This window comes from Mustela nivalis (genome assembly GCF_964662115.1).
Source record: "Mustela nivalis genome assembly, chromosome: 17".
Classification (NCBI taxonomy): Eukaryota; Metazoa; Chordata; class Mammalia; order Carnivora; family Mustelidae; genus Mustela; species Mustela nivalis.
In genome coordinates this window covers 47666946-47694767 of record NC_139036.1, presented here as the reverse complement: position 1 = coordinate 47694767, position 27822 = coordinate 47666946, and the positions used below count along the sequence as shown (strand labels likewise).

Here is a 27822-nt window from a genome sequence, read left to right as displayed (position 1 = left end):
CCTTCCTTAGTCCCTCCCCCCCCCCCGACTCTTCACTATTGAAATCCTCCTACTTCCTTCCTGCTGCGGGGGCGGGGAGGCTCCTGGGAGCCCTCGTCGGACCCCGCAGGCCCCGCTAGCCCCGCTACGCCTTCGGCTTCCGCACCCCGGGGGAAAAGGACCCCTTCTGTTAGAGACCGTGTGCCCTCCCTCAGGAACGCGCTGCGCGGACCGAGCTAACTTAGAACGGAAGAAGCGCTCCCCGCGCGGCCGGTGCGGGGAGCGGCCGGTGCCAGGAGCCTGCGGCGGCGGGGGGGGGGGGTGCCACAGCCCCCGACGCGACGCGGGACGCACTGGGGAGCAGCCCCACCCCCGGCGCTGAGGGAGCCGGGCGGGGAACCGAGGACCGAGCTTCCTCACCAGCTTCGCGGAGGAGCCGGGGCGGGGCGGGGCGGGACGGGGCGGGACGGGGCGGGGCGGGGCTCTCCTCCACTAGCCCACCCCGGCCCCGCTACTGCGCATGGCACGTTGCGTACCTCCCCCCACCCCCAGCAACCGGCCAGGCGGCGCGGCCCTAAACTAAGGAGGCGGAGCTGAGACGGGGTCGGGACTGCTTGCTAACTCCAGGACCAGGTACCGGGCTGGCGGGGCCGCCTGGTGCGCTCCAGGGACCAGTCCCTTCCCGCCCTGACGCCGATTCCATCTCCTCAGGGGCGGGCCTTCGTCAGATCAGCCATCCCGCGCCCCCCCCCCCCGCCCTCCACGGGTCCCTTTTCACCCCATCCTCCTCGATTCCCGCAATGAGAGGGGCTGCAGCCTGAGAGCAGGATAGGCTTGGGCCTGCCCGGGAGACGCCGGAGCGGAGTTGCCGGGCGAGAGAGGCGTGTGCCTGCTTTCCGTACCCATCTTTCCCCCTGACTCCTAGGTGGGGAACGTGGGGCCCAGGTGTCAGTCTGCCCTTCCCAAAGAGGTGGCCGATGATGTGCTGACCCCCCCCCACCCCCATCCCACAACCCCAATTCCCGTCCATCCCAGTCTGGACAGGCAGCGAATCAAGGTTAAGAAGAGAGATTTAGGTGACTCCTTGAATCAGCAAAAACAAAGAGCTTCTAATTGTCCTGGTGTTTTCCAAGAATGTTTCAGTGCCCACGGTAGATTTGGGGTGGCGATGGGCGGTGGGGGTAGGGAAGTGAGCGCGAGGGAAGGGGAGTGGTTAAATAAAATTGTTCAAGTTTCCAGGAAATGGAAGACTAATTTTTCTGCCCAGCCTTCTGTTAAGATAACCTAGCATATTCTAACCCGACTTTCCCCGAAGAGGAAAGGCCGTTCGAACTGGTCCTTTTCTTACTGTATAATACCTGTTGAAGTACAACCGTAATTCAGTATGTATTTGAGGCTTGAGGCCAGTGCTCCATTGACTGATTCATACTGTCTAAAGACACCCAAGACTGTTTCTTATTCTTGAGAATTGAAGAAACCGAGTCTTATTGGTTACCTGCCTTAGGCCAGGAACCTACTCAGCTATTAGTTACGGTGCTGAACTTGTAAAGTCTGTTCCCCCACCCTTCAGCCAGGTTTCTTATAGTATCGGAACTCAAATGCAGTGTTTGTAGTTGTAACCCCAGACATAGAAGAAGTTTAGGAAAACAGTGACAGAAACAGGGGAAAAGGAAAAAAAGAAATAGAGCAAGGTAAACGAGTTCTTTTCTGTTCTGTTTGGCATCTGGTCAGCCACACTGTCAAATCGGGCCATGTCTTCTTGATCAGTCGTCATTCTATCTTTGCAGACCCTGTCTTGACACTTCTCCTTAGACTTCTCCATGATCACTCTGGTTTCTAGAGCACAAACATTGGAACACATCTACCTGGTCCTCTACCAGTTACCTGTGTCATTCTGGGCATTTAACCTCTCTAAGCTTTAAGCTGCTGATCTGTAAAATAAGGAAGATACTACTTACTGTGGGCCGATCTCTGTGAAGCATTTAGCATATACTAAGTTCACCATAAGTGTTTGCTGCTTTTATTATTTTTGCTATTAACAATATAATAGATAAAGAAGTGCCCATCTGATGTGTTGGGCGCCACAGCCCCTGGGAATGCAATAGTGTATAAGATGCACTTAGCAGTTGACATTGCGGTAAGTGTAAGGGTTGAATACAGAGACTGAATACCTAACAGAGGTGTGGGGTCTGGGGTGGGGGAGAATGGTGGCCAGGGAGGACTTCTGTAGCACAGGGTACATGAGATGAGTAGTAAGGAATGACAGGTCAAAGTTAACCAAGTTGGGGGAGTGCAAGTGGTCCAAGAGGGGAAGCAGAATCTTTAAAGTTCTTTCTTTAGACTCCATTTCCTACCTCAAGCATGATGTCCGACATATGGGCTTATCCCAAGGCTCGTGTCCCAGCCTTCTCCTTTTTTCTCCCCATTTTCTCCTTGAGTGCATTTGTCACTGTATAGCTTTGGCTGCTAACTCCCAGGTCCACATAGCCATCTCTAACATCTCTCTTAAGCATCAGTCTTACATTTCTGACTGCTACATCTTCTCACTTGGGATATATAACTATTTTCTCAACCTCAACATGATTTAAAAACTCAAATTCATCTTCCCACCAGAACCACTTCCACCTCTGAGTTTCCTGTTTTGTTGCTGACACACTACTCTTTCCCAGTTACTTGGGCACAAAAAAAATCAGAGTCATCAGAGTTGTCCACAAGTAGAATGGGTTCCGTGATAAGGCAGTGAGTCTCTGGCAGGGGAAGTTTTCAAGCAGAGGCTAAATAACCTTACATCCTAGGGTTTGTAAAAGCTCTTCCCCTGAAGGGTGGAGGATGGGCTAGATGATTTATGGTGTCTTAACTATTTATTTTTTTATTATTTTATTATTTATTATTTATTATTTATTATTTATTATTTTATTATTTTATTTTTATTTATTTTTCCTTCACCCCCTACCCATCGATTTCTTTTTTGTTGTTGTTTTATTTTATTTTTAAAGATTTTATTTACTTTTTTGACAGACAGAGATCACAAACAGGCACGGAGACAGGCAGAGAGAGAGGAAGGGAAGCAGGCTCCCTGCCAAGCAGAGAGCCTGATGCAGGGCTCGATCCCAGGACCCTGGGACCATGACCTGAGCCGAAAGCAGAGGCTTTAACCCACTGAGTCACCCAGGCGCCCCTACCCATCTATTTCTTAACATTCCCTCTGCTACAAGCTCTTATCACCCAAATGTGGTCCCCTGTAATTGTGTTCTAACTGGCATTCCTTCCCCTGGGGATTTTGCACCTCCCATTCTTCCATTCGTTTGCAGATTAATATTCCTTAGAACGTTTCTTAGAACAAGGCTTCTCAAACATTTGTCAATACAGTGGTCCACAGACCAGCAACGTTACCATCAGCTGGGAGTTTGTTAGAAGTATTAGGCCCACTCCAGACCTTCTAAATCAACATCTGCGCTTTTAACAAGATCCTCAAATTTTGTGAATGCACTATAAGGTTTGAGAGACACTATCTTAGACCACTGTTTTGCGTCTGTCACTTTTCTGTTTAAAACCTACAGTGGCTCCCTCTTGCCTGGTGAAGAAAATGCATCCTCTAGCATGCCCATAAGGCCTCTTCATTGTTCTCATATATCTGGAGCTGTGCTTCTGTAACTGGTTATGCAAAGGGCTGACATAACTCCTCGGTATATTTGGTCAATCAGTCAACATTTCTGAGTGCCTACTACGTGATACGCACTAGTCTAGAAACTGGGAGATTCACGTGTGGACAAAACAAAGTAAGCACTAAAAATGAGCACCTAATACTATTTCATGCTTAGAATTCCCAGTTTCTTTAAGTCCTCTTTGACACTGACTACCCAGGTCTGTTCCAGGTTATAGTAACTGTCTTTCCCTTTCTTGAACACTGTTAAGGATTTGCCCATTTCTACGTATGTCTTCCCCAGACCTGCTGAATTAAAAATTTCTGAAGGTGGGAGTTTGAGCACCCATAGGTTTTTATAACTACATGAGTTAATTTGAAACACATCCTGGTTTGGGAGCCCATGTTCAGAAAATTAATGAAGCTGTTGGTGTGGTAGTCTAGGAACAGTTCTTAGGTTTTGTTAATTTATAGTGTTTGGAGACTGACTACTTTCTTTTTTTTTTTTTTAAGATTTTTTTTATTTATTCATTTGACAGAGAGATCACAAGTAGGCAGAGAGGCAGGCAGAGAGAGAGAGAGGAGGAAGCAGGCTCCCCGCGGAACAGAGAACCCGATGCGGGACTCGATCCCAGGACCCTGAGATCATGACCTGAGCCGAAGGCAGCAGCTTAACCCACTGAGCCACCCAGGCGCCCTGACTACTTTCTATTTCCACTATTTTTAGCCATTTCAGTAGGTGTATAGTGGTATCTTATTGTGGCTTTAAATTACATTTCGCTGATGACAAGTGATGTTGAGCATCATTTCTTGTGCTTAGTGGCCATTCCTGTTCTTCTGTTCAAATCTTTTGCCCATTTTTTAAAATTAGTTGTCTTACTGAGTTGTACAAGTTCTTTAAATATTCTGTATATAAAATGTTTTGTACACACACACACACACACACACACACACTTCTCTCCCAACTTGTTTATTTTCTTAGTGGTGTCTTTCAAAGGCAGAATTTTTTCATTTTCATAAAGTTTATATTTTTCTTTTTTATTTCATGCACTTGGTATTCTTTTTTTTATTATTATTTTTTTCTTATCCCAACATCCTGAAGATTTTCTCCTGTTTTACTTAGTAGTTTCAACTTTTTCTTTACTTCTGTGATCCATTTCAAGTTAATTTTTGTGTATCATATAAGATAAGGGTGAAAGTTCATTTTTTCTAAATGTCTATTAAGTTGTATCTAGGTTATTTTCCCCCATGGAATTACTCTGGCCCCTCTCTTGAAAATTAATTGCCCATACATGCATGGATCTATTTCTGGATTCTCTGTTCTGTTTCATTGATCCATTTGTCTATGCTAGACCAAAGTACACTATCTTGATTACTGTAGCATTAAAGTAAGTCTAGAGGGGCGCCTGGGTGGCTCAGTGGGTTAAAGCCTCTGCCTCCGGCTCAGGTCATGATCCCAGGGTTCTGGGATGGAGCCCCCCATTGGGGCTTTCTACTTAGCAGGGAGCCTGCTTCCCCTCTTCTCTCTCTGCCTGCCTCTCTACCTACTTGTGATCTCCGTCTGTCAAATAAATAATAATAAATAAATAAATAATCAAAGTCTGGAAATCAGGTAATAGAAGTCTTCTAACTTTGTTCTTTTTCAAAATAATTGTGGCTATTTTAGGTCCCCTGTATTTCCATATACATTTGAAGATCAGTTTAGCAATTTCTCTTTAAAAGTCTGCTGGGATTTTTGATTAGGATTGTACTGAATCCATACATCAATTTGGAGGGAGTTGACATCCTCACAATACTGAGTCTTCCAATCTATGAACATAGCATATCTCTTATTTAGCTTATCTTTAAATACCTCTTAGCCATGTTTTATAATTTTAAACATACAGGTTCTTATTCAGAATTTTTAAAAATTATTCTTAATTATTTTATGTTTTTGTTTGTATTATAGATAGTTTCATTTTTTTAAATTTCATTTTCTAATTGTTCTTCGCTAGTATATAGAATTATAATTGGGTTTTGTAATTGAGCTTCTTTCTAAATTCATTTTTTTAGATCTAATAATTTTTTTGTATAATTCTTAGAATTTTCTACATACACAGTCATGTTGTCTATTAATGAAGAGTTTTACACTTTCTTTTCCAATTTGTTTGCCTTTTGTTTCTTTTTTTTTTTTCCTTTTTGCTTTGGCCAAGACCACTAGTACAATGATGTACAGAAGTGATAGGAGCAGACATTCTTGTTTCGCTTCTGTTCTTAGAGGCAAGTCACTAATTCTTTTTACTACTAAGTATGATGTTACCTTATACATTTTTCCTATGTATTTTATCATTTTACAATATTTATTTGTTTATTTATTTGAGACAGAGCGCTCTTGGAGCGCTCCCTCCAAGAGAGGAGGGAGAGGGAGAAGCAGACTCCATGCTGAGTGCAGAGCCTGATGGCAGGGCTTGTTCTCAACCCTGAGATTGTGACCTGAGCCGAATCAAGAGTCTGATGTCTAGGGACGCCTGGGTGGCTCAGTTGGTTGGACGACTGCCTTCAGCTCAGGTCATGATCCTGGAGTCCCGGGATCGAGTCCTGCATCAGGCTCCCAGCTCCACAGGAGTCTGCTTCTCTCTCTGACCTTCTCCTTGCTCATGCTCTCTCTCAATGTCTCCCTCTCAAATAAATAAGTAAAATCTTAAAAAAAAAAAAAAAAAAGTCTGATGTCTAACTGACTGAGCCACCCAGGCTCCCATTTCATATATATATTTTTACCAAGTTGACTTGGTAAATTCTATTTCTATTCTATTCCTATTTGACTATTCCTATTTGACTGAATTGTTAAATCAAGAATTGGTATTGAATTTTTTCAGATGATTTTTCTCTATCAAAATGGTTTATTTTTTTCTTGTTTACTCAGTTACTCTGGTAAAATTACATTGATTCTTTCTTTTAAAAAAAAAAAAGATTTTATTTATTTATTTGTCAGAGAGCAAGCGAGAGCGAGCACAGGCAGACAGAGTGGAAGGCAGAGTCAGAGGGAGATGTGGGACTCAATCCCAGGACGCTGGGATCATGACCTGAGCCGAAGGCAGCTGCTTAACAAACTGAGCCACCCAGGCGTCCCTCTTTCTTTTTTTTTTTAAAGTAAGCTCTAATGCCCAGTGTGGGGCTTGAACTCATAAACATGAGATCAAGAGTCACATGCTCTACCAAGTTCATTTTTTTTTTCTGCTCACCCTACCATTTCTTTTAACTCCTTAAAATTGTTTTTTATTTGCATACAACTTTGGACAAAAACAGTTTGGTATATATTGATTCATTTTTTAGTATTAAAACAGTTTTCAGTTCCTGAGATTAACCCCACTTGGTCATGATGCATTATGCTTTTAGTCACTCCAGATATAATTTTTTAAGATTTTTATTTATTTACTTGAGAGAGAGAGAGAGAGAGATCACAGAGGAAGAGGGAGATGGAGAAGCAGACTTGCTGCTGAGCAGGAAGCCTGATGTGGGGCTTGATCCCAGGATCCTGAAATCATGACCTGAGCTGAACGCAGATACCCAACCGACTGAGCCACCCAGGAGCCCCGCCAGATATAATTCTTAACTATAAATTAACCAAACATAAAACAAGATCAGGATGATATGAAAAAAGAAACATCTGAGAAATGTCAAAAGTTCTTGGAAATGTATAAACAAAATTTAAAAATTAGTAGAAGGGTTAGAAAATAAAATTGAAGAAATATCTTGGAAAGTAGAGTTTAAAATAGGAACAAAACAAGTATAAATTAATTCTAGAAGTATGTTTTTATTAGGAATTCTGTAACATAAAAACAGAGAAAGTGGAGGAGACAAAATTTATCAAAAAAATAATACAAGAGGGATGCCTGGGTGGCTCAGTTGGTTAAGTGGCTGCCTTCGGCTCAGGCCATGATCCCAGTGTCCTGGGATCGAGTCCCACATCGGGCTCCTTGTTCTGCAGGGAGCCTGCTTCTCCCTCTGCTCTGCCTATCACTCTGTCTGCTTGTGCTCACTCTCACTCCTCTCTCTCTCTGACAAATAAATAAATAAAATCTTAAAAAAAATAAAAGAAATAATACAAGAATATTCTCCCAACATTGGAAGATAAAAATTTCCACACGAAAAAGGCTATGGTAGGAGAGCCTGTTTGGCTCAGTCAGTGGAGCATGCAACTCTTGATCTTAGGGTCGTGAGTTTGAGCTCCACGTTCGGTATAGAGATTACTTAAAAAAATAAAATCTTAAAAAAAAAAAAAGGCTAAGTAGAAAGCAACTAATCTAGATTGTAGCATGGGGATGGAGAGCCTTAGAAAAGCAATCTTTAGGGCGCCTGGGTGGCTCAGTGGGTTAAGCCGCTGCCTTCGGCTCAGGTCATGATCTCAGGGTCCTGGGATCGAGTCCCGCGTCGGGCTCTCTGCTCAGCAGGGAGCCTGCTTCCCTCTCTCTCTCTCTCTCTCTGCCTGCCTCTCCATCTACTTGTGATTTCTCTCTCTCAAATAAATAAATAAAATCTTAAAAAAAAAAAAGAAAAGAAAAGCAATCTTTAGGGAAAAATTGGAATGGATGAGTTCGAATGTATGGTAAAATATATTGATAACACAAATAGCAGAGATGTACTTTGAAAAAGTCAGCTAATAGATATGTGGAAAACCAAACAAGTAAAAAAAAAAAAAATGAGTCCATTATTAATTCTAGGAAAGCAAATAGTGTACAAGAAAACAAAGCAAATAGTGCACAAGAAAACAGATGTGGTCATCTTTGCCTCAGCTCTGAACCATGTTTCCACAGTCATAACAATGTAAATGTGGACTATTGATTTAATCAAACAGTACGCCAGAACTGTGTTAAGAATGAAAGCAAGAGGGACGCCTGGGTGGCTCAGTTGGTTAAGCGGCTGCCTTCGGCTCAGGTCATGATTCCAGCGTCCTGGGATCAAGTCCCACATCGGGCTCCTTGCTCCGCAGGGAGCCTGCTTCTCCCTCTGACTCTGCCTTCCACTTTGTCTGCCTGTGCTCGCTCTCGCTCGCTCTCTCTCTGACAAATAAATAAATAAAATCTTTAAAAAAAAAAAAAAAAGAATGAAAGCAAGAAAGTAGGGTGCAGGAAGGTGATGTCGGACAGTGTAGTCTTCATCTACCACAGTAGAAATTTGGTAGATATATATCTAAAATGGCCGTATAAACATTTGTTTAAGAGTGCTAATAAAAAGCAGGATAAACAGCCAAAAGAAGTGAAGCTCATTAATTCTGGGAAAGGATCAGTGGGGAATTCAGTCAAGAGAAATTTAAAAATTAAAGAAGAAAGCCATATAATAACAAACCCGTCTTTTCTTATAGAGATTGTGTTATTTCCGAATGTAGTGGCTAGAGTACATCCAGTTTTATTGCCTCTGAAAGTTTCTCTAAACCAGTCTTCAGAATCTAGAAATTTATAGGTCTGGTACAGTGCTCTTATTGGTAGACTCATAGGAGGTTTTTGTTCTTCAAAAGGCATTTCTATAAAAGGAAATTTGACTAACCTGTTTCTATTTTCCTTTTAGGCTTAAATTTTTGAAATTGAAGTAGGTCTACACATTAGGAACTCATGTCTTTTCTTGTAAGTAAACCAGAGCGAATTAGGGTGAGTGTTTCTATTCTTCCGGCTTTTCTATTTTTATTTTCTGTAAAGCAATGTGTTTTGGCAGATATTGTAGGTCGTTTTTATGTGATGCTCAGAATCCTCTGGAAGGGAGGAATGTGGGAAGTAAAGCAGAAATTACAGCCTCCATTCCTGAGAAAAGAGCTTGCAGGTAGAGGCTGACCAGAGACACCAAATATACCCACCAGTTCGTCTGATAGAGAAGAAACGGAGGCTTATTTTATGAATATCACTCATACAAAATTAAATGAGTAAATGTCCCTTTTCACTATAGATATGTAATTGCTAATAAGCTGCCTATTTCCTATGTATTTTCAGCGAGTTTGTGTTTTAAAAATCAGTATCAAATTGTCATTATTGGAACACTTTTTCTAAGTATAATCATGGGTTTTAACTGAAGACTCTTTAAATGTGAAAAATGTTATTAAACCTGAAAACTTCATCAGCTAAAATGACCTCAAGAACAAATACTGGATTTAGCTTGTTTGTAAGCTTCCTTGACTTCATAAAAGAGCATTATATTTTATTTATTATCAAGTATTTAATTTCTAAATGCAGTAGGAATTTTTTCAAATTCTGTAACAAGAAGTGCTATATGACACATGAACACACCACTTTCTTTAAATATTAAAGTATATGTTATATTTTGTGATACAGTATACATTATTTTTTATACCAAGTTTTTTTTTATTATTATTATTTTGGGTGTTCTTTTTTTAATTTAGAAAAAAACTGATATAGAGGAGGACAGAGAATGATGTTATAGTTCCAATTCAAAACACATCTTATACATCGTATTTCTGAAGGTTACACATCTTATACATTGTATTTCTCTTTTCTTGTGTTTGTGTATATAAGAATAATTTATACTGGAAAGAGTAAACTTCACTGTTAAGAGGAAAAACAGAATCTCTCCTTAGCCTGAACTCTGTCTGGTGGAAAGAATGCCCCCAAGCCAACCTTGAACACTATTTCTTAAGTGAAATTCAACCTTGATTTCCCATTACTTTTACATATGAGCTTTTTCTCTGTGTCAACCTTGCCTGATTCATGTGAAACCAGACCACACTGATGAGTATTAAGGAAATCCAACACTCATTTGAAATAGGATAGTAAAGTGAACCATGATTGGGGAAGTAAGTGTGGTCCTTGTAAACCTGGTAGAAAATCTAAGTGGTGACGTCTTTAGAAATCCTAGTGGATGAAAGAATATTCAGCTTAGTGTTTTCTTTTACAAATTAACAGAGGTTGTGAAAAACTGTTTGATCTCTATTTTCCATATTATGAATTCCAGTAGCATTTTTCACATTGGCATTCATGATCCAAAGCATCTGTAATAATTGACAGCCATTGAGAGAGTCAGATGGAATCAGAAGGTAGTTTTATGTATAGGAAGGACAAAAAAACCTTCTTCGTTATTAGGGCCAGTACTACATGTTTCACAACTATCTGTCAGATTTGAAGATTATTTATCAAATTAGGGCAAAGAAGAATAGAGAAAGGAGTTAACCTATTGTTTTCTGTTGACTTAAATCCAGGATTCTTTTTAAAAATTGTCCATAGAAATGCATTTCAACTGTTTGGCATGATTCTGTTTTTGTAGTTTATGTTTGTCTAATGGCTGATAGCTAATTTTTTGTGGCTTGGAAGAAATACTAATTCTTTTTGGGGTTTTCCTCTTTAGCGGTGGGTCTCGGAAAAGTTCATTGTTGAGGGCTTAAGAGATTTGGAGCTATTTGGAGGTAAGTACAGTACGGCATTTTGCCATCACTTCAGGGTAATGTCACTTTGTTGTGATTTGTTGACTAAGTCAATTGTAAGGGCAAGTGTAAATGACAGCTCTTCTATTCACTTGGCGCCATTTTGAATCCATGGTTTCCCAAAGATGTGAGGACTCATCTGGCAGTTGACCTTGGCCTGTCTTGATTGTTAGAAAGTCAGTATTTACTTAAAGTCATATTTATTTCTTCTAAGTATTCATCCAGTTGAAAGACATATTCTTTTTTTTTTTTTTTTAAAGATTTTATTTATTTATTTGAAAGACGGAGATCACAAGTAGGCAGAGAGGCAGGCAGAGAGAGAGAGAGAGGGAAGCAGGCTTCCTGCGGAGCAGGGAGCCCGATGCGGGGCTCGATCCCAGGACCCTGAGATCATGACCCAAGCCAAAGGCAGCAGCCCAAACCACTGAGCCACCCAGGCGCCCCTGAAAGACATATTCTTAAAGGAAAAAAACTAAGTGTTTAAAAGCTTCTAACCTTGAAGATTTTAAAAATAAAATTATTAGAACGAAGGTAGTAATGATATAAAAGTTTTGGTTTACTGATCAATCTAGTTGACTCATCTTTTCATGGTAGAAATTATGAGACTTAAGAGAACTAAGGAAAAAAAAATCTGTCAGGACAAAAATATTAACTGACTTTCTGTTGTAAAATCCACATGCTGATTTCGGAAGTTGTAACCTTGCAATTTTGAGGTTTAATAGGGCCAGGCATTTGCCTTTGATTCTTTTCAAATTGAGCCTTTTCAAGAACTGTGATCTTAATTTTAGGCAAAGAAAATTCTTTTCTACACAAGTAATAGTAGTAGAGCCACATTCTTTGTGTCTGGATACCAAGACACTCTTCAGCTAAAGAGGCAAGTTATTAGATTGAGTGCATCTGTTGACTAATCCCCCCCCCCCAAAATATCCTCAGATAGACTTCAGTCATTGAGAACTGAAACTTGTTAATTACTAGGTGATACTTGTTCATTTATTTTCCCTAATGTCACTCAAAGACCTTCCAGAGGAGTATTATTTGTGAACTCTGTCAAAGTATTATGATTTAGACAAATGAGAGTTTAGAAAAATGATGAGTTATTTTTGTTTTAGTTCTGAAGATTAAAAATGAGCTGCACAGTAAAGGCAAAGCTAAATGGGAAGAAAAATACTATACTCTGGTCCTGTTGTCATTTTCTTCTAATCATAAATGGAAATACTGTGGTTTAAATGTAGACATTGGCACTGATGAAAATTGAGTTGGAAGTCCAGTTTATAATTAATTAGTTAAAAATATGCCAGTGTATGTGAGGTGAATTAAGGATTTTGGTTTCAGCATCTTGAGTGTAGGATCTCTGGCAGACTTTTGACAGTTCCCTTGTCTCTGATCTGAGGGGAGTGAAGGGATTGGTCTGTAGATTGTTTACAGCTTGATGAAGTATGTATTAGGAGGTTTTATACAACTTGGAATTTGCCTTCTACTCTGTAAGATTGGATTTGATTTCCTCTAATCTTTTTCACTTGGCTTTAACAGACTATCTTAAGCAAATGTACCTGCCACTTGTATACCAAAAAACGGATATCCAAAGCAAAAAAAAAAAAAAAAAAAAATCTTATTTTGATGAATTAAGGCTAATTTATCTGTGGCTAGTCTCTTCTAACAATACAAATAGATGCTTTGATTTCTAACTTGGATACTTGGAAATATGTGATCATTCCAGTACTTTCCAGTTAAAAATCAACTTTGATGATTTTTCTCACTTTCATAGAATGATAAAAATAACAAGTACAGATACAGAATTTGTCTGATTTCAGGGCAGGATGTTATTTGAGTTGTCCTTTGCTTTATTCCACCTAGAGTAGCAGAGGGCCAAAAGCCACTGCTTTATCTGTATTCAGAATAGAATGCATGTGACGGAACAATCTAAGTGGGTAACGGTCCCATGTATCCATGTTGCCGTATTAAAACATTTTTGCCTTTTTTTTTTTTTTTTTTTGGAAAGCCTGTTTTCTGGTCCCTGCACTTTCTGGGAAATAGCCACATATCTTTGCAACTTTCTAATGAATGTTTTGTTCACAATATAAGACCCTGAAACCAGCCTATTGAAAGTAACATTGTGTGCTGATGGAAAGTACATGTAAGACTAGAATTACAGCAGCTGAGTTATACTTGCCAAAGAATACCCAGAGAATAGTAGCCTTGCCATCTTTTGAAGATCCAGAGATTTATGTTTAAAACACCATCTATATGTGATTTTTGACTGTGGGTCCCTGTGTGTGTTAGCTAGTGTTTGTGTGCATTGTATGTGTTTATAACTAACCCTGTGGGCACTTTTTACCATAATGACTCTTAAGTGGTTCCATAAATAAATGTCGTCCTAAGTGTAATCATTGCTGTTGTGAATGTGGATGTGTCTTCTGCTAAAAAACAAAATGCCAACAACCAATTTCTCTACTCCAGAACAGCCTCCGGGTGACACTCGGAGAAAAGTAAGTGACTTTCTAGGTTCTAGCATGATGGCTGTTGCATGGGGATGACTTCTTATGGAAATTTGTGGTTTTGGTTGGCTTATCATTTTGTGTTTTCGCTTATCTCAATGAGTTGTATTTGTAGTGTGGAAATTCAGGTTTCACCCTGGAAAGATTTCAGTGGGTACTTTGGAAGCTGAAAAAGTCTCAGGCACTTTTTGTCTCTGTCTTGGGGATTAAGGTCTCCTCCCCTTCCCGACCCTACCAGTCCCCCACCACCCCTCCAAAGAAAAGAAAGTTTCAACAATCTAAGATGGGGTTATCTTTTAGTGTCTGGTGGTGCTACATTTTCCATCCAATTAGGTCTATTGCTAATTGATTTCAGTCCACAGAGATCATACAGAGCTCTACCTCGATTATAGGCCGTACCTCAAATCTACCTTAAAAACAAAACCCCACATTAAAAAGTACAAGACAGAGGTGCATTTTTTTATTGGCAAAAGTTGAAAGACTCTTGTCCTGCTTCCTACTCTTGTAGTTCATTTCACCAGTATAACACCAGATGTGCACAGTGTACCAAGCTGTTTTTGATAACATAAATCAGTGTCTTATAAAGAGAGGGGAAAAGAACCTCCGGGGTCTCCTCTGTGCTCCCCCCTTCCCCAAAAGACTTCTTGGTCTTTTCAGGTGACAGACATCTGCACATTTTGCGGGCAGCCCCACAGCTGAAGGAAGGTGATGTTGACTAGGAATTTTTGAGCAAAGCTTTGGCAGATTGAAATATGTTTTAGTCAGGAGACCAAAAAACATTCCCTGTACCATCAGTTAGATATTTTTCCAGAACAGAATGCCCATTATATATAATTTTTATGTTTTCACAGCTGCTAGCATTATGCTGAGTTATCCTGTGTGAAACCTGGTGAGGGGGGTGGATATAGCATTTCACAAATATTGTCTTTGTGTGCTCTATTGTACTTCATCTTAAACTCTTTAAACAAAGTTATTTAATGTTCATTTCTGGCTATCAGTAGCTTATGTATTGTCCAAATGCTTCAAAATGAATAAAATGGTTTTCATGGCAAGGGGAACTAAGAAGCTTTGCTAGAATTAGTTTCTCTAGACAATTTGAGATTGTACTTCATGCTAATACAACTATGCCATGCTGTGTTTAAAGAGAATTTCATCCTTTTCATCTGAATTTTAGCCTTTTCTAATCTGAAACACTATACTGAACTAACGCCCCTTCTTGTGGCAATATCAGACCCGACCTCTTCCTTTCAAAATACTGTCTTTGTTTGCTTGTTTTCCTAAATAAAGGTTGGTTTCTCTCTGAGTTCAGACCTATAGAACATCCACAAACTAGAACTCGCCCATTTTAGGGTCATTGCCAGTGAGATGGGAACAGCAGCCACTAGACTAGTTTATCTCGTGCAATTCCCGATTGCCAAGAATTCACATTCCCAATTACCTAAAGAATTTTATTTCCTAAAATGAACACTTTTGGGTCATTTTCTGTAGTCAGTAAAGATAGTAGAAATACTTGCCAAGTTACTACCTAATTATACCAATAGTTTACTACATCGTCCTACCTAGGCTCAACAGGGGCGTGTCCCTAATGTGTAGCCTACTAGACAGTACGTCTTCTATGCACTTGCTAGCAAGGAAGAGGGACATAGGTCATAAAAAAGTATCTACCATTTTTTCCCAAGGGAGTTATTTAAAATGCATTTAATAAGTACTTTATCTCACAACTCCAGCTGTCCATCTTAGTCTCTATAACAAATTACAGAAATATTAAGGAGTTTTCCTAGAAATCGGAGGAGAGAAGACCTTCAAATATATAGTAGTTTTAGATTTGTTCTCATTGGGACTATATTGCTATTTGCTAAAAAATGCAGTACTTCCTTACAGAACAGATTCTGTTTTATAAAGCACCCCTAGTAACAAGGGATCTAGTGAGTGTGTCACATGACAGCAGGTGTTTTCAGTTTGGGTCAATATACTGAACTCCGTCTCTGGTGGAACTGGCTGGTACATGTCCCCAAGCCTCTTCAGCTCATGGCAATGATAAGGTCATGGGCAGGAGACCTTCCCAGTTCAAACTTGACCCATGCAAACCTGTTCTCAAGGGTCAAGTATAGCAAGTTGGGGACGTGGTAAGGGATGTCATTGGAAGTAGGCAGGGGCCAAGTCATGTGGATCCTCATAGGTCAGAGCAGGGACTTAGGGTCTGCAAACCACCCCCTGAGTTTTATGTTAACTGATGACACCGATGTTATTGAGGAGTAGATTAATATTTCAGAAAACAGGATCCAAAGAAGAACAATAGGTACGGATAGTGAGAGGTAGGAAGTTAAGAAGATGGGACTCAAGACTAACGTAGCTTGCAGCTTGTCAGTTCTAAACAAATGGTAAGGGGTGCCTGGGTGGCTCAGTGGGTTAAGCCTCTACCTTCAGCTCAGGTCATGATCTCAGGGTCTTGGGATCGAGCTCCACATTGGGCTCTCTACTCAGCAAGAAGTCGGCTTCCCCCTTCTCTCTGCCTGCCTCTCTGCCTACTTGTGATCTCTCTGTCGAATAAATAAATAAAATCTTAAAAACGAACAAACAAAACAAATGGTAAGCTACCATTTCAGAGCTCCTGGTTTGGGCTTTTTTTTTTTTTTTTAAGATTTTATTTATTTGACAGACAGAGATCACAAGTAGGCAGAAAGGCAGGCAGAGAGAGAGAGAGGAGGACGCAGGCCTCCCACCGAGCAGAGAGCCCGATATGGGGCTCGATCCCACGACCCTGGGATCATGACCTGAGCCAAAGGCAGAGGCTTATAACCCACTGAGCCACCCAGGCGCCCTTGGTTTGGGCTTTTTGGTGACATTTTGTCCCTTGGTTGTGTATGTCTCACCTGTCTGAGGCACTTGGGAGGTATCGTAGCATTATTCTGAAGACCAGACAGTGTCAAGAAGCTACAATGGCTATCAGTGATCCTAGAGTTTGTTTTCAGAGCATTGGAAAACATAGGTAACTATAAAAACTAAAATCAAACCAACCTTAATCATTTATCAAGCTCTTCTTAGGATTCTCTGTTTTCTTCATTTTCTCTGTTCCATCTTATTTGTCGAACAGGAGAGTGACCAAACAGTAGGCAGTAAAAAAGGAAGGAGAAGAACAAAATTCATTTTAATTGAATACCTACGAGACACCAGGTAGCGCTAAGCTCTTTCCATATTTCATCTCATTTCATTGTCACAACAGCTGTATGAACTGGGAATTTTTTCCACTAATGAGATAACAGAGACCCTAAGAGTTTAGAGTGACTTACCCAGGGTCACAGAGCAAGTGATAGACCTGAGTTCAAGTTCTGTCTCTCTCTCTGGTTCCTGATCCTATAGTCTTTGTATTGTACCATTTATCTTGCTTAAAATAGCCTTTCCCAAATTATCTTTTCCAAAATTTAACAAAAAGGTCTCTGGATAAGTAGATTTGGGAAGTGCTAGGTTAAACAAAGTTAAACAAGTTTCCTTACTATAAAACTTCTCAAAACAAGCATGCCATATGATTCTTCATGAGGAAGAAAATGCTGCCTTTTCTCATTTAATTGAACATGTAAACTGTTTCTGAGTGTTAACTGCCAAGATCAGTGTTTCGGGGGGCTTACTTTGGGGGAAATCTTGCATTAAAACAACCCAGTAGAAAAATGGACAAGAGAAACAAAGAGGCAGTTTCACCTAGGAGTAACCCACATGGCCAACAAATACATGAAAAGATGTTCAACCTCGTTAGTAATCAAGGAAATGTAAATCAAACCCACAATGACATTGGCAACAATTAAGTCTGATCAAGTGATGGAGGAAAATGGACCAAGGAAAACATGCATATAATGCTGGAGGGAGTGTAGATAGGTATAACCTTTCTGGAAAACAATTTGGCATTAGATGGTAAAATTGATCATTCATTTACTCTGTAACGTACCAATTCCGTTTCTGGGCCTAAGCTTTAGAATGGCTCTTGTATATACGCATCAGGAAACACATTCAGATGGGTTTCCGATAGCATAGTTCATAATAGCAGAACTGAAAACAACCCAAAAAGCCCATTGACACTGGAATGGATAAACTGAGGTAGAGTCATAAGATGATTATTACATAACATGGGTATATAAGCATTGCTAAACACAACAATATGGATGAATCTTAGATACAGAAAAACTGAATTAGAAATTTGCTGACCAGGCTCTCTTCCTTGACGAGATTCCTCTTACTGTCATAGTAAGCGGTGCAAGAGGAGGAACCCCACGTGGTTTCTTTCCCCACTGGCAGCATGAACTCTTGAAACCGGATGTGCTTGAAACGTCAGGGACACCCTGCCAGGTGGTACCACCAGGCCAGAACATTCTCGACTCACTCTCTTCTGGCTAGCGCTGAGTCTGAGGCCTTTCATGTGTTCACAAAGACCTTTTCCTAACTAGCGCTCAGGAACATAGCATATGGAATTTGAGCTGGCCTAAGGTTCTGCATTTCCATAGGACACACGTCTGAAGCAAGATGATCCAAAAGAAAGAAAAACATGACCCCGAAATCATGTAAATAAATTTAGGTCTGGAAGAAGGAAACAGCCTTTTGAGCTGGAAGAAGAGCTGTTGGTCTGCCACTGGTTTTGATGGGCACTCTTCTTCTGGACCTCAAAGGCCAGAGGTGTGATGCCCCACATCCTAACTGGCTGAAGTCCCGCTTCATGTGTGGCAGGAACAAGGAAGCGGGTCACTTCCGCCGCCTGGGATGATGGCTGAGACCCGACAGTTCTGTCCCTTGCCTGCAGTCATGTGTGCTGGCTGATTTTTTTTTTTTTTCCTTTCCTTGGAAATGTCAGGGAATAATTGGTCTGGGCTCTTAGTTTGCTAAAGAGTAGATTTCTTATGGCCACTTTTTCCCTATACCAAGATTCAGCATGTGACCTTTGAAATCTTGTGTTCAGGACCATAAAATAGGAAACCCCCCCCCACCTCTCCATCCCGCATCTCTTTTATAAACATGGCTTTCTCCAGACATCCTGTCCCCAGATAAGAATATCACAGTTTTTAGCAAATAAGCCACTTGTTGGAATGGACAAGCAAATCAACAGTCGACTGAAACGGGGCCTGTCCCTTACTCTCAGTGCTGGCTCACATTTACTGGCTCTGATATTAGAGCTGGTGACTACATTGAACATCTGGTGTTTTACATTTCTCACCGAAAAGTGCTGGAACAATTTCTTTGCCCCAGAGTCAGGATTTGTGTGGTTAGATGCCAGTCTCCTCGTGGGTCTGAATTGCCACCTCCCACTCCCATCCCACACCCAGTTTTCTCTTATTAACCTATTTTTCTTTTTCTTTAGACCAATGAAGCGAGCTCAGAGTCGATAGCATCCCTCTCTAAACAGGAGATCATGAGTAGCTTCCTGCCAGAGGGAGGGCGCTACGAGCTACTCACCATCATAGGTAAAGCGCAGGGACTGCCACTCTCAGGCTCCAGGGTCTCCTCTGTGCGGCCCCCTTCCCCAGAATGAATGTGTGCCAGAAGCTGTGAGCTAGTTAGCAGGATTCAGGGGGACAGATTTGGGGGTCTCCTTTGCGTTTGTCTTCCAAGTATGGGAAAAGAGCTCTTGTTACTAGGAGAGAAGGTCTTTTGCAGTTTTTCCTTTTTGGCTTGTACGCTTCTGATGTCCTGCGCCGTAGTCAGTTCGAATGGTTGTTGGAGGAGGAAGTGAAAGGAGACCAATCAAGAAATGTCAGCCCTGAGGGTAACAGTAGTGACGATTTTAACTTGAATCTCCTTTTTAGATCAGGTCTCTTGAAGGCAACCTTTGTTGCTCTTGTCCTTGTTTATGGCCATTCCCCCTTTTCTTTTAGGCAAAGGATTTGAGGACCTGATGACCGTGAACCTAGCAAGGTACAAACCAACAGGAGAGTATGTGACAGTACGAAGGATTAATCTGGAAGCCTGTTCCAATGAGATGGTGACATTCTTGCAGGTAATAAAATGTGAATGGGACGCTGGGAGGGTGGGCTCTTAGTTCTAGTAGTAATCACCAGGCGTCTCTTACATCTGTCTTCTGAAAGTAGCTGGAAGCAAACAAAGGTGGACTAAACTGAGATGTTACAGAAGCTTTTAATGAAAAATCCTTCTCTATAGTCCCCTCCTCTTCTCCAAAGACCGCTTTGTAGCTCATTTATTCACTTGTTTACTATTCAGAGAGGCTAAGTAACTCGCCTGTGGTCACACACACTTGTATGTGGTTGAGCCAGGATTCAAACCCGGGAAGTCTTGTTCCAGATTCAGGGCAGCCTGCTCTGCCACGACAGCCGTGTTCCAGCTGTCATCATCCTGTTAGCCCAAGGTTCCTTTCTGTTGGAGAAGCAAGTAGCTGCCCTCTTGTGAAACAGGGAGAGACCACAGATCTGGTAGCTGGCCGGGGACTAGACTCTCCTTCACTGATGCAGGCCTGCACTGAGAACCCCTGAGATCCAGGGCCTGGGTCGGTGTATTTTCAGCAGTGGATGTGCAGCCTGTCCTACTTCATTCATAATGTGTCTCTGAATTCATGCTCATCTGATGGTGCTCTAAAACCCACCCATTCATGTGGTCAGAGCAGTTTTGTGGGTGTGAGGATGGAACTGAAAGTCAGTCCCAGCTTAGTTATTTGGGAAGAAAGATATTTGAGTTTATTCTAGAGCATGTTGGACTTTAGGATTCTTTTTTAATTTTCTGGAGCAGCGGACAGGTAGAAGGTATAGCTTCTTTGACCTTAGCTCATATCCCATCTCAGGACCCTGGAGTGTCTGTAATTCTTTCATCCAAATTTATTTTAAAATCCCATAGGTCTGGGGCACCTGGGTGGCTCAGTCCTTAAGCATCTGCCTTCAGCTCAGGTCATGATCCCAGGGTCCTGGGATTGAGCCCCACATGGGGCTCCCTGCTCAGCAGGAGGCCTGCTTTTCCCTCTCCCACTCCCCCTACTGTGTTCCCTCTCTCACTGTGTCTCTGTCTGTCAAATAAATAAATAAAATCTTTAAAAAAAAAATCCCATAGGTCTGACCCTTTCTGTGACCACACTCGCTCGCGGGTTGCTGGAGAAGCCCCTTCGGATATCTAGTAGTTATCGTTTGCTCTCTGGTGCTTTGTTTCCTTGTTCTGTCCATTACAACATTTTCTTTTACAGGGGGAAAACATTCTTTGTTTTCTTACCTTAAAGAGGAGTTCTGTGCCTTGGCCCTTGAAGTCGAGCTAAGCTCTAAGCTCATCACTTCCTAAGTCTTGAGTCAGCAGCTGGTTCTGGATTCTGAGGTGGCGAGCTAGGATCGCTGATTGTGTTGTTGGGAACACAACAGGCAGGGAATTTTTCTTGAGGCTTTTAAGATCGGCTGGTGGAGCCAGACTCAGGCAGAAGCTGGCAGAGCAGTGCTGGGCTCCGTGTGGAAACTGCAGAGCCTGGCCTGTGTCCGCTGGCTGGCTTCTGGCGCAGGCTGCTCCCAGGACTCTGAGAAGAGCTCCGGAAGTACTAAGTAACCATGTTTTTCATGGCGTCCAGCGCACTTGATTCTGACTTCCCCTTACCATTGCTTTCAGGGGGAGCTTCATGTCTCTAAACTCTTCAGCCATCCCAACATCCTGCCGTATCGAGCCACCTTTATTGCAGACAATGAGCTGTGGGTTGTCACATCATTCATGGCGTATGGTGAGTGGGACAAGGGTCCTGGCAGAGAGGTGTTCTGGGAGCTCTGTTGTCAGCCAGCTCACGTGCAGTTTCCCTTCTCTGTTACCCTTCCCCCGGCCCCCACGACTGTTTTCTTCAGGTTCTGCAAAGGATCTCATCTGCACACACTTCATGGACGGCATGAATGAACTGGCGATTGCTTACATCCTGCAGGGGGTGCTCAAGGCCTTGGACTACATCCACCACATGGGATACGTACACAGGTGCAGTCTCACAACCGCCCCTTCCGAGAGCGCATGAGCCCTCGAGGAAACGGTGGGAGGTTGACTGAAGTTAGTGACGTCAGAGTTTAAACCAAGGCTCAGCATCCTGTCCTCGCCTCTGACTTGGTAGACAGAGCATTTGGTCTGTCAGTTCTGACTTCCTCTTTACTGAGTGGCTTGGTCCTGAGAAGAACATCTGCCCCACCCCTTGGAGCACCCAAACTGGTGTATGTGCCCCAAAGTCAGCCCTATGTGCCCAGAGGCCTGGGGGAAGGCAGGTAGCTTAGTAGATGGTATCAGGACAAGCAGCTCACAGTAGGGAAGATAATGAAACCAGACCCCTACCTAACTCCACATACAAAGGAGCAGTTCAGATGGCCTCAATGTCCGATGTGAAACTACAGACTTAGAAGGAAATGCTTTTGTGACCTGAGGCATCGAAGACTGTCTAGATATTTTAGAAGTACAAAACATAATACAAACAAATTGACGGATTTGATTATATCACAATTAAAGATCTCTCTCCAATGAAGGACATCAGGAACAAAATTAAGAAATGGGTGACCGGGTGCGAGATGTAAGCTTTGTGTAAAACACACAGGAGATTTGTAACAAAGAAATCCTGTGCATCAACAAGAAAAGGATGGCAAAGCAATAGAAAAAAGAGCAAATGATTTGAAGTTTATAAGAGGAAGTCCAAAGGACTAACTGTTGTATGAAAAGATGCTCAAAGCTAGCAATAATCAGAAAAGCAAATTAAGGGGTGCCTGGGTGCTCAGTGGGTTAAGTCTCTGCCTTCAGCTCAGGTCATGATCTCAGGGTCCTGGGATTGAGCCCCATGTTGGGCTCTCTGCTCCGCGGGGAGCCTGCTTCCTCCCACCACTCTCTGCCTGCCTCTCTGCCTACTTGTCTGTCAAATGGATAAATGAAATCTTAAAAAAAAAAAAAAAGCAAATTAAAACAGGATGCTGTCACCCTGTACACCTGAGATGGGTGTAAGGTGGGGGCGGCCCAGGGCAGTGAGGAGGCGGGGTCTCCTGTCCACACAGTGGAAGATGCCCTGACAGCCGGGGTCGCTCGGGACTGGGACCATTAGTGCTGCTCCAGGTGGACACCCCAAAGAAACCCTCAGGGGATAGGTGTGGGTGTCATCGTTCACATTCATGTGCGGTTAGAGGCAGCGTCAGTGCTCCTCCCTGGGAGAGCGGATGAGTAAAAGTGTTGGAACCTGGCCCAGAGTACAGGCAGCAGTTAGGAGCAAAGCCGAGTTGTACGCCGGGGGCAAGACAGAGGGATCTTAGAAACAGCACTGAGAGGCGAAAGGAGAAGGGGAGGGATAACACAGCACCGTCGGGTAAATTGAAAATATATGCATACAAAACCATGCTATAGTTTATACGAATACCTACAAACAAAGAAGTATAGCTGGAAGGCAGTAGATGGTAGGGGAAGCAGTGGTCTGGGAGCATAAAAGAGAACTTGAGCAAAATGTAAGTAAGTTTTAAAATGTGGTGATACGTAAATTGGGCCATGCTACTTTCTCTTTTCTCCTATATGTGTCATATACAGATAAATAAGTGTTTATGTATAAATGGCATGAATATATACATGTGTAAGACACACAGCCAGACGCTGCCAGGGAGAGAGCTGACTGGAGCTGGTAGGTGACGATCAAAGGTTTGCGGTGTGAGGGGCTCCCGCTGCCCCGTGACACCCTCTCCCCGCCCTCCCAGGAGTGTCAAAGCCAGCCACATCCTGATCTCGTCCGACGGGAAGGTCTACCTCTCTGGTTTACGCAGCAACCTCAGCATGATCAGCCACGGGCAGCGGCAGCGTGTGGTCCACGACTTCCCCAAGTACAGTGTCAAGGTTCTGCCTTGGCTCAGCCCAGAGGTCCTCCAGCAGGTCTGTGCCCCGAGTCTTGAGGAGTCCCCATCCCTCACCAACTCAGTGTCCCAAGGGAGCCTTCAGGAATTTCCCGAGATGGGGGTACTTCGCTTCTGGGTGGAGTGAGGGGTTCTAAAGGGAGGGGTTCCCTGTTGGCAGGTGGACCTGGGAAGCCTCTCAGTGTGGGTGTTGGGCGCCCATTGCAGATGGTGGTGTTTCCCCTCTGTGGGGTCCCAAACTGGGCCGAATACTATTTCAGCCCCCATCAGAGGCCTTCCCATCTTATAGGAAGAGTGAGCCTTTTGGAAGTAGTTGGTGCTCTCCACACCCCTCCACTAAGCAGGAGCATAGGACCCCACATTTCTTCCTTCTTGTTACACAGCATCAAACATTCCTTCCTTTAAAACATCAGCTACTCGTGGGTAGTAAGGAAGAAGAAGGCAAGGAAAGTGCGCTGGATTGGAGACAGGCATTCTGTTCCTCTCCCGCATGCCCTTCTCAGGCTATAGATGGAGTGATCTGTGGGTTTTTTTTTTTCCTCCTGATTTAGAATCTTCAGGGTTACGATGCCAAGTCTGACATCTACAGTGTGGGAATCACAGCCTGTGAGCTGGCCAATGGCCACGTCCCCTTTAAGGATATGCCTGCCACCCAGGTGAGCCTGCCGCCTGGTTTCCTTCTTGCCTGCCCCGCTGCATGCCTTCCCCTGCTGTGGAAGGGGACCCCAGGGCAGGAGAGCTCAGGAGCAGGCCCACTGCTCACTTCTGTAGGGCCTGGAGCAGGAGTACGAATGGAGGCCCACGTGCCATGTGTCTGTTTAGATGTATAAATCAAGCTAACACATTTTTATAAATTTATAAAATATATGCTAGCCTCCTACTTTGATAAATATACCTGGGAGGTCTGTTTCTAATTATAGTTCTCAGACTCCTCAGGTTCTGTGCTACCTGCTACCACATTTTGGCCAATACCTTTGGAGCCTTTGGCTTGAAAGTTCAATTTCTTTTCATGTCCCTTACAACAGCTGCCCTTTGGTCACTCCTTGGCACGCACAGCCAGTGGCATCGTGTACCTTTGGGAGACAGCCTGGGGGAGAGGCTTATCCAGGCCTTATCAAGTCCAGGAAGCAGACTTGGGATAGCTGGGCAAGGATTACCTGAGTCCTAAGTACCCTGGAGCATGATCTAGAACTGGATTGGGGGCGGGGGGGAGAGTTGGCTCTGAGTGAGCCTCTCCTTAAGCCCACAGAATGCCCTATGGGAAAAGGGGCACTTAGAGAATGGACAGAGGGGAGCTCTGTAGAGCAGCTGTCCCAGGAAGGCTTCTAGGAGGAGGTGACATTTGAGCCTTGAAGGCAGATATGTGAAGAATAGGAAGTAGAAGGAAACTCTTGGCTAGAGGGAACAGCATGCTAAGATCCAGAGTCAAAAAGGATAGGATCTGGGGAATGGTGATAGTTACAAATAGCTTAAGTATAAGGCACTTCCCGGGGGCTGCTGGGTGATGTGGCTGGAGAAGGAAGCCAGAGCAGATCCTGAAAGACTTTGTGTGCCACGCCAGGGCATTTGGTTCCTGGCCCAAAGCATGTGGAGAACTGCTGGTGGCTTCTGAGCCCAGAAGCGATAGCCTCAGATGCATTTTGTTAGATTACTACTGCAGGTAGAAGACCTAGCAGACTAGTTAGGAGGGTCATGGAAACATACATAAGGAATCTAGAAAAATTTAAGTCCATCGCAGAAAGGAGCTCTAGGAAAGTGAAAGGCTATGCGAGGTGAACAAGAGGTATGGACCCAGAAACAGCATGGTCCAGTAGCACTTTCTGGGATTGTGGGAATTCCTTATCTGTGCTGCCCAGTAAGGTGGCCACTTACAGTGTGGCCAATGAGATGGAGGAACTGAATTATCAGCCAAATTTAAATTCACTTAAATTTAAATTCACAGCTGCCTATGACTGGTGGCAGCACAGCTCTAGAGAGCCTTCCAGGTTTCTGGCTCCGTATTCACAAGGGCAACCCTAAGGACGGCAGTCCCTGAGGTGGGGCTGGTTTTGCTCGTGTAGAGTCCAAGGACTTCAGCCCAGCAGCCCTAGTGGAGCCTGCCCCCGGGCTCCTGTGCAGCCTGCCACAGGGACAGCCCGGGGCAGGGTGGGGCGGGTGACACGTAATGCACCCCTTTGGACCCACAGGGGCACCACAAATTGGAGCTGGGCTCCAAACAAAATGACCTGATGGCCGCCTTCACTCTGGGGTGGGGGCTCTACGGGTGGAAGGCTGTGATCACGGTGTCTTATAAACGGGAAAGGAGCCTGGGAGCCCCTTCCGTGCAGCTGTAGTCGGGGGTGCATTTCTGTAGGCCCGCTCCTTGGCACTCTGGCCTAGCTAAGGGATGGCTGCTGAGCCTCGGACCCGCATTGCTTCTGAAAAATCAGACATACCCCACTTCTCTTTTCTCTACTCCCCCAAATTTGTATTTTGGGAAAAGTGTATTTGTAAGGAAAAGCTATAGATCTCCCAGCGGCCCCCCCGGTTCAGCCCGGGTCCCGGCTCTGTCCTCCCCAGATGCTGCTGGAGAAGCTGAACGGCACAGTGCCCTGCCTGCTGGACACCAGCACCATCCCCGCTGAGGAGCTGACCATCAGCACCTCGCGCTCGGCAGCCAACTCGGGCCTGAGTGAGAGCTTGGCCCCCAGCACCCCCAGGACCTCCAATGGCGACTCACCGTCCCACCCCTATCACCGCACCTTCTCCCCTCACTTCCACCACTTCGTGGAGCAGTGCCTTCAGCGCAACCCAGACGTAAGGTATCCTCTCCGGACGGACAGTGGGCTTTCGGGGGAGCGTGGGGGGCTGGCGGTGGGGGGTCGAAGGCCAAGTTCAAGAGGACGCATCTGTCCCGGAAAGGGCTGGGTTCCTGGAGGAGTCCCGAGCCCCTGTGGCCGGAGGGATGAGCACAAGGGTTTACTAAGAAGCCATCCTGGGTGACTCTGGCTGCGGTGTTTCCGGGGGCTGAGGGAAGAAGTAGAGGTTGCCTGAGGATAAGGTGTAAGCAGCAGGGTTTGGGAAGTCTGGGGCACAGGGGTGATGCTGGTCTCTCTTCCGCTTTCTCTGCAGACCAAGTGCCAGCACCCTCCTGAACCATTCTTTCTTCAAGCAGGTACAACAGCACTTTCCCGAGGCTCCCTGGGCTGGTTTTTCCCTTGCCTGTGCTTGGAAACACCCTGCACCATCTTTGCTTTGGGATCCTTAGTGTGTATTCTCCCCTCCTCCCTTCAAGTCAGAGCGATGGCCCTGTCTCCGGAGCCCCTTAGAGGGGCCGCTCCTTCCTCTCCCAGAGATTCTGGGCTCTAACAGGCCAGCTGTCATGGGGCCATTCGGCCCCGTGGTGTCCTGGGAACCAGAGCAACGGGATCCACCCCTAACTGTCTCTCCCCCCTCAGATCAAGCGACGCGCCTCAGAGGCCTTGCCTGAGTTACTTCGCCCCGTCACCCCCATCACCAATTTTGAGGGCAGCCAGCCTCAGGATCACAGCGGGATCTTTGGCCTGGTAACAAACCTGGAAGAGCTAGAGGTGGACGACTGGGAGTTCTGAGCCTCTGAAGAACGTTCACATTCTCTGTCCCCGGAGGCGAGGCATGAGCCCCGGGGGCCCTCCCCGAGGGCTGGCCACATTCCCACCCTCCTGGGTGCAGATTGGGTAGAAAGGACATTTCTGCCACCAGAGTTGGCCGCTTACTCACTGGGAGAGAAATTCCTGAAGAGAAACCTTTACTGCTCCGGGACTTCTGAAACTCAAGGGAATCCCAGGAACCAGTGATCAGAGAGGCCGGGAAGCTGACATTCCATCCTGGGAGCTCAGGCGACCTCTTCAGAAGGAAGAGATGCTATTCTGGCCCCAGAGGGCTGAAGGCCAAGTCCAGGGTTTGACTCTTTGACCCAGGGGACTGTGGGACTTCCTCTTCTCACTCTTGCTGTCCTACCAGGCTGTTCCATTCTCTTCCTCTGCTCTCAGATCCTACAGGTCCATGGAGGGGCAAGCAATAAGCAACTGCCTCCCATCCTAGCCGCCAGACCACGCCCTAATAATTGAAAGGAAGGGCATTTTTTCTTGTTAAGCACCAAGTGAAGGGGGCAGTCCCTCCTTATCCCTCTCATTGCTTGGGCTGCAATCTAGAACTTTCCCATAGTTCATCGTGTGGTTCATCCCTTCCCCACCAAGAGTCCATCTTACTGCCTTCTGCTGGCTGCCTTGAGGCTTTCTCCAAGGCCACAATGTCTTGCCTAGCTTGAGGATTTAAGTCCTTATGCCGCTTTAGTTTCATCGCCAGAACAAATTAAAATTTTTGGAGAATCCACTGGAGAGTGGCATTGCTGTGTGCTGGACATACAGTCACCCAGTCCCACATTCTCTGTCCCAGAGTGGTCCCAGGAGTGCACGCAGAAGCATGGCTGTAACCACTTTCATTAAGAAAGCCTCATAACAGACATAGAGCTGT

General features: G+C 44.2%; 2 protein-coding genes across 7 annotated transcripts in view; one reads left to right on the top strand and one right to left on the bottom strand.

Moving 5' to 3' along the window:
- The window catches only part of TACO1 (translational activator of cytochrome c oxidase I), a 742329-nt gene that overhangs the window by 630826 nt on the left and 83681 nt on the right, over nt 1–27822 (bottom strand). The gene's annotated exons all lie outside the window — the stretch shown is intronic.
- STRADA (STE20 related adaptor alpha) lies at nt 488–27681 on the top strand. 6 transcript variants are annotated; one of them, XM_082706703.1, is made up of 13 exons: nt 489–612; nt 9167–9222; nt 10949–11006; nt 13482–13510; nt 18861–18963; nt 19375–19496; nt 21092–21200; nt 21319–21442; nt 23176–23347; nt 23880–23984; nt 25888–26129; nt 26440–26482; nt 26766–27681. In XM_082706703.1, the coding sequence occupies exons 2-13, from the start codon at nt 9211–9213 to the stop codon at nt 26916–26918; spliced, it is 1272 nt and encodes a 423-aa protein (XP_082562829.1). In that variant the 5' UTR covers nt 489–612; nt 9167–9210; the 3' UTR covers nt 26919–27681. The 6 variants fall into 6 exon arrangements, with proteins under 6 accessions (XP_082562831.1, XP_082562829.1, XP_082562828.1 ...); XM_082706702.1 differs by having other exon boundaries at nt 9167–9246; XM_082706705.1 differs by lacking the exon at nt 13482–13510 and having other exon boundaries at nt 488–612; nt 9167–9246.

Coding starts and splice junctions, on each gene's coding strand:
- STRADA (XM_082706702.1), top strand. CDS start 9,211: ATGTCTTTTCTTGTAAGTAAACCAGAGCGAATTAGG. Junction 9,247..10,948: donor GTAAACCAGAGCGAATTAGG/GTGAGTGTTTCT, acceptor TTTCCTCTTTAG/CGGTGGGTCTCGGAAAAGTT. Junction 26,130..26,439: donor CAGCGCAACCCAGACGTAAG/GTATCCTCTCCG, acceptor CTTTCTCTGCAG/ACCAAGTGCCAGCACCCTCC.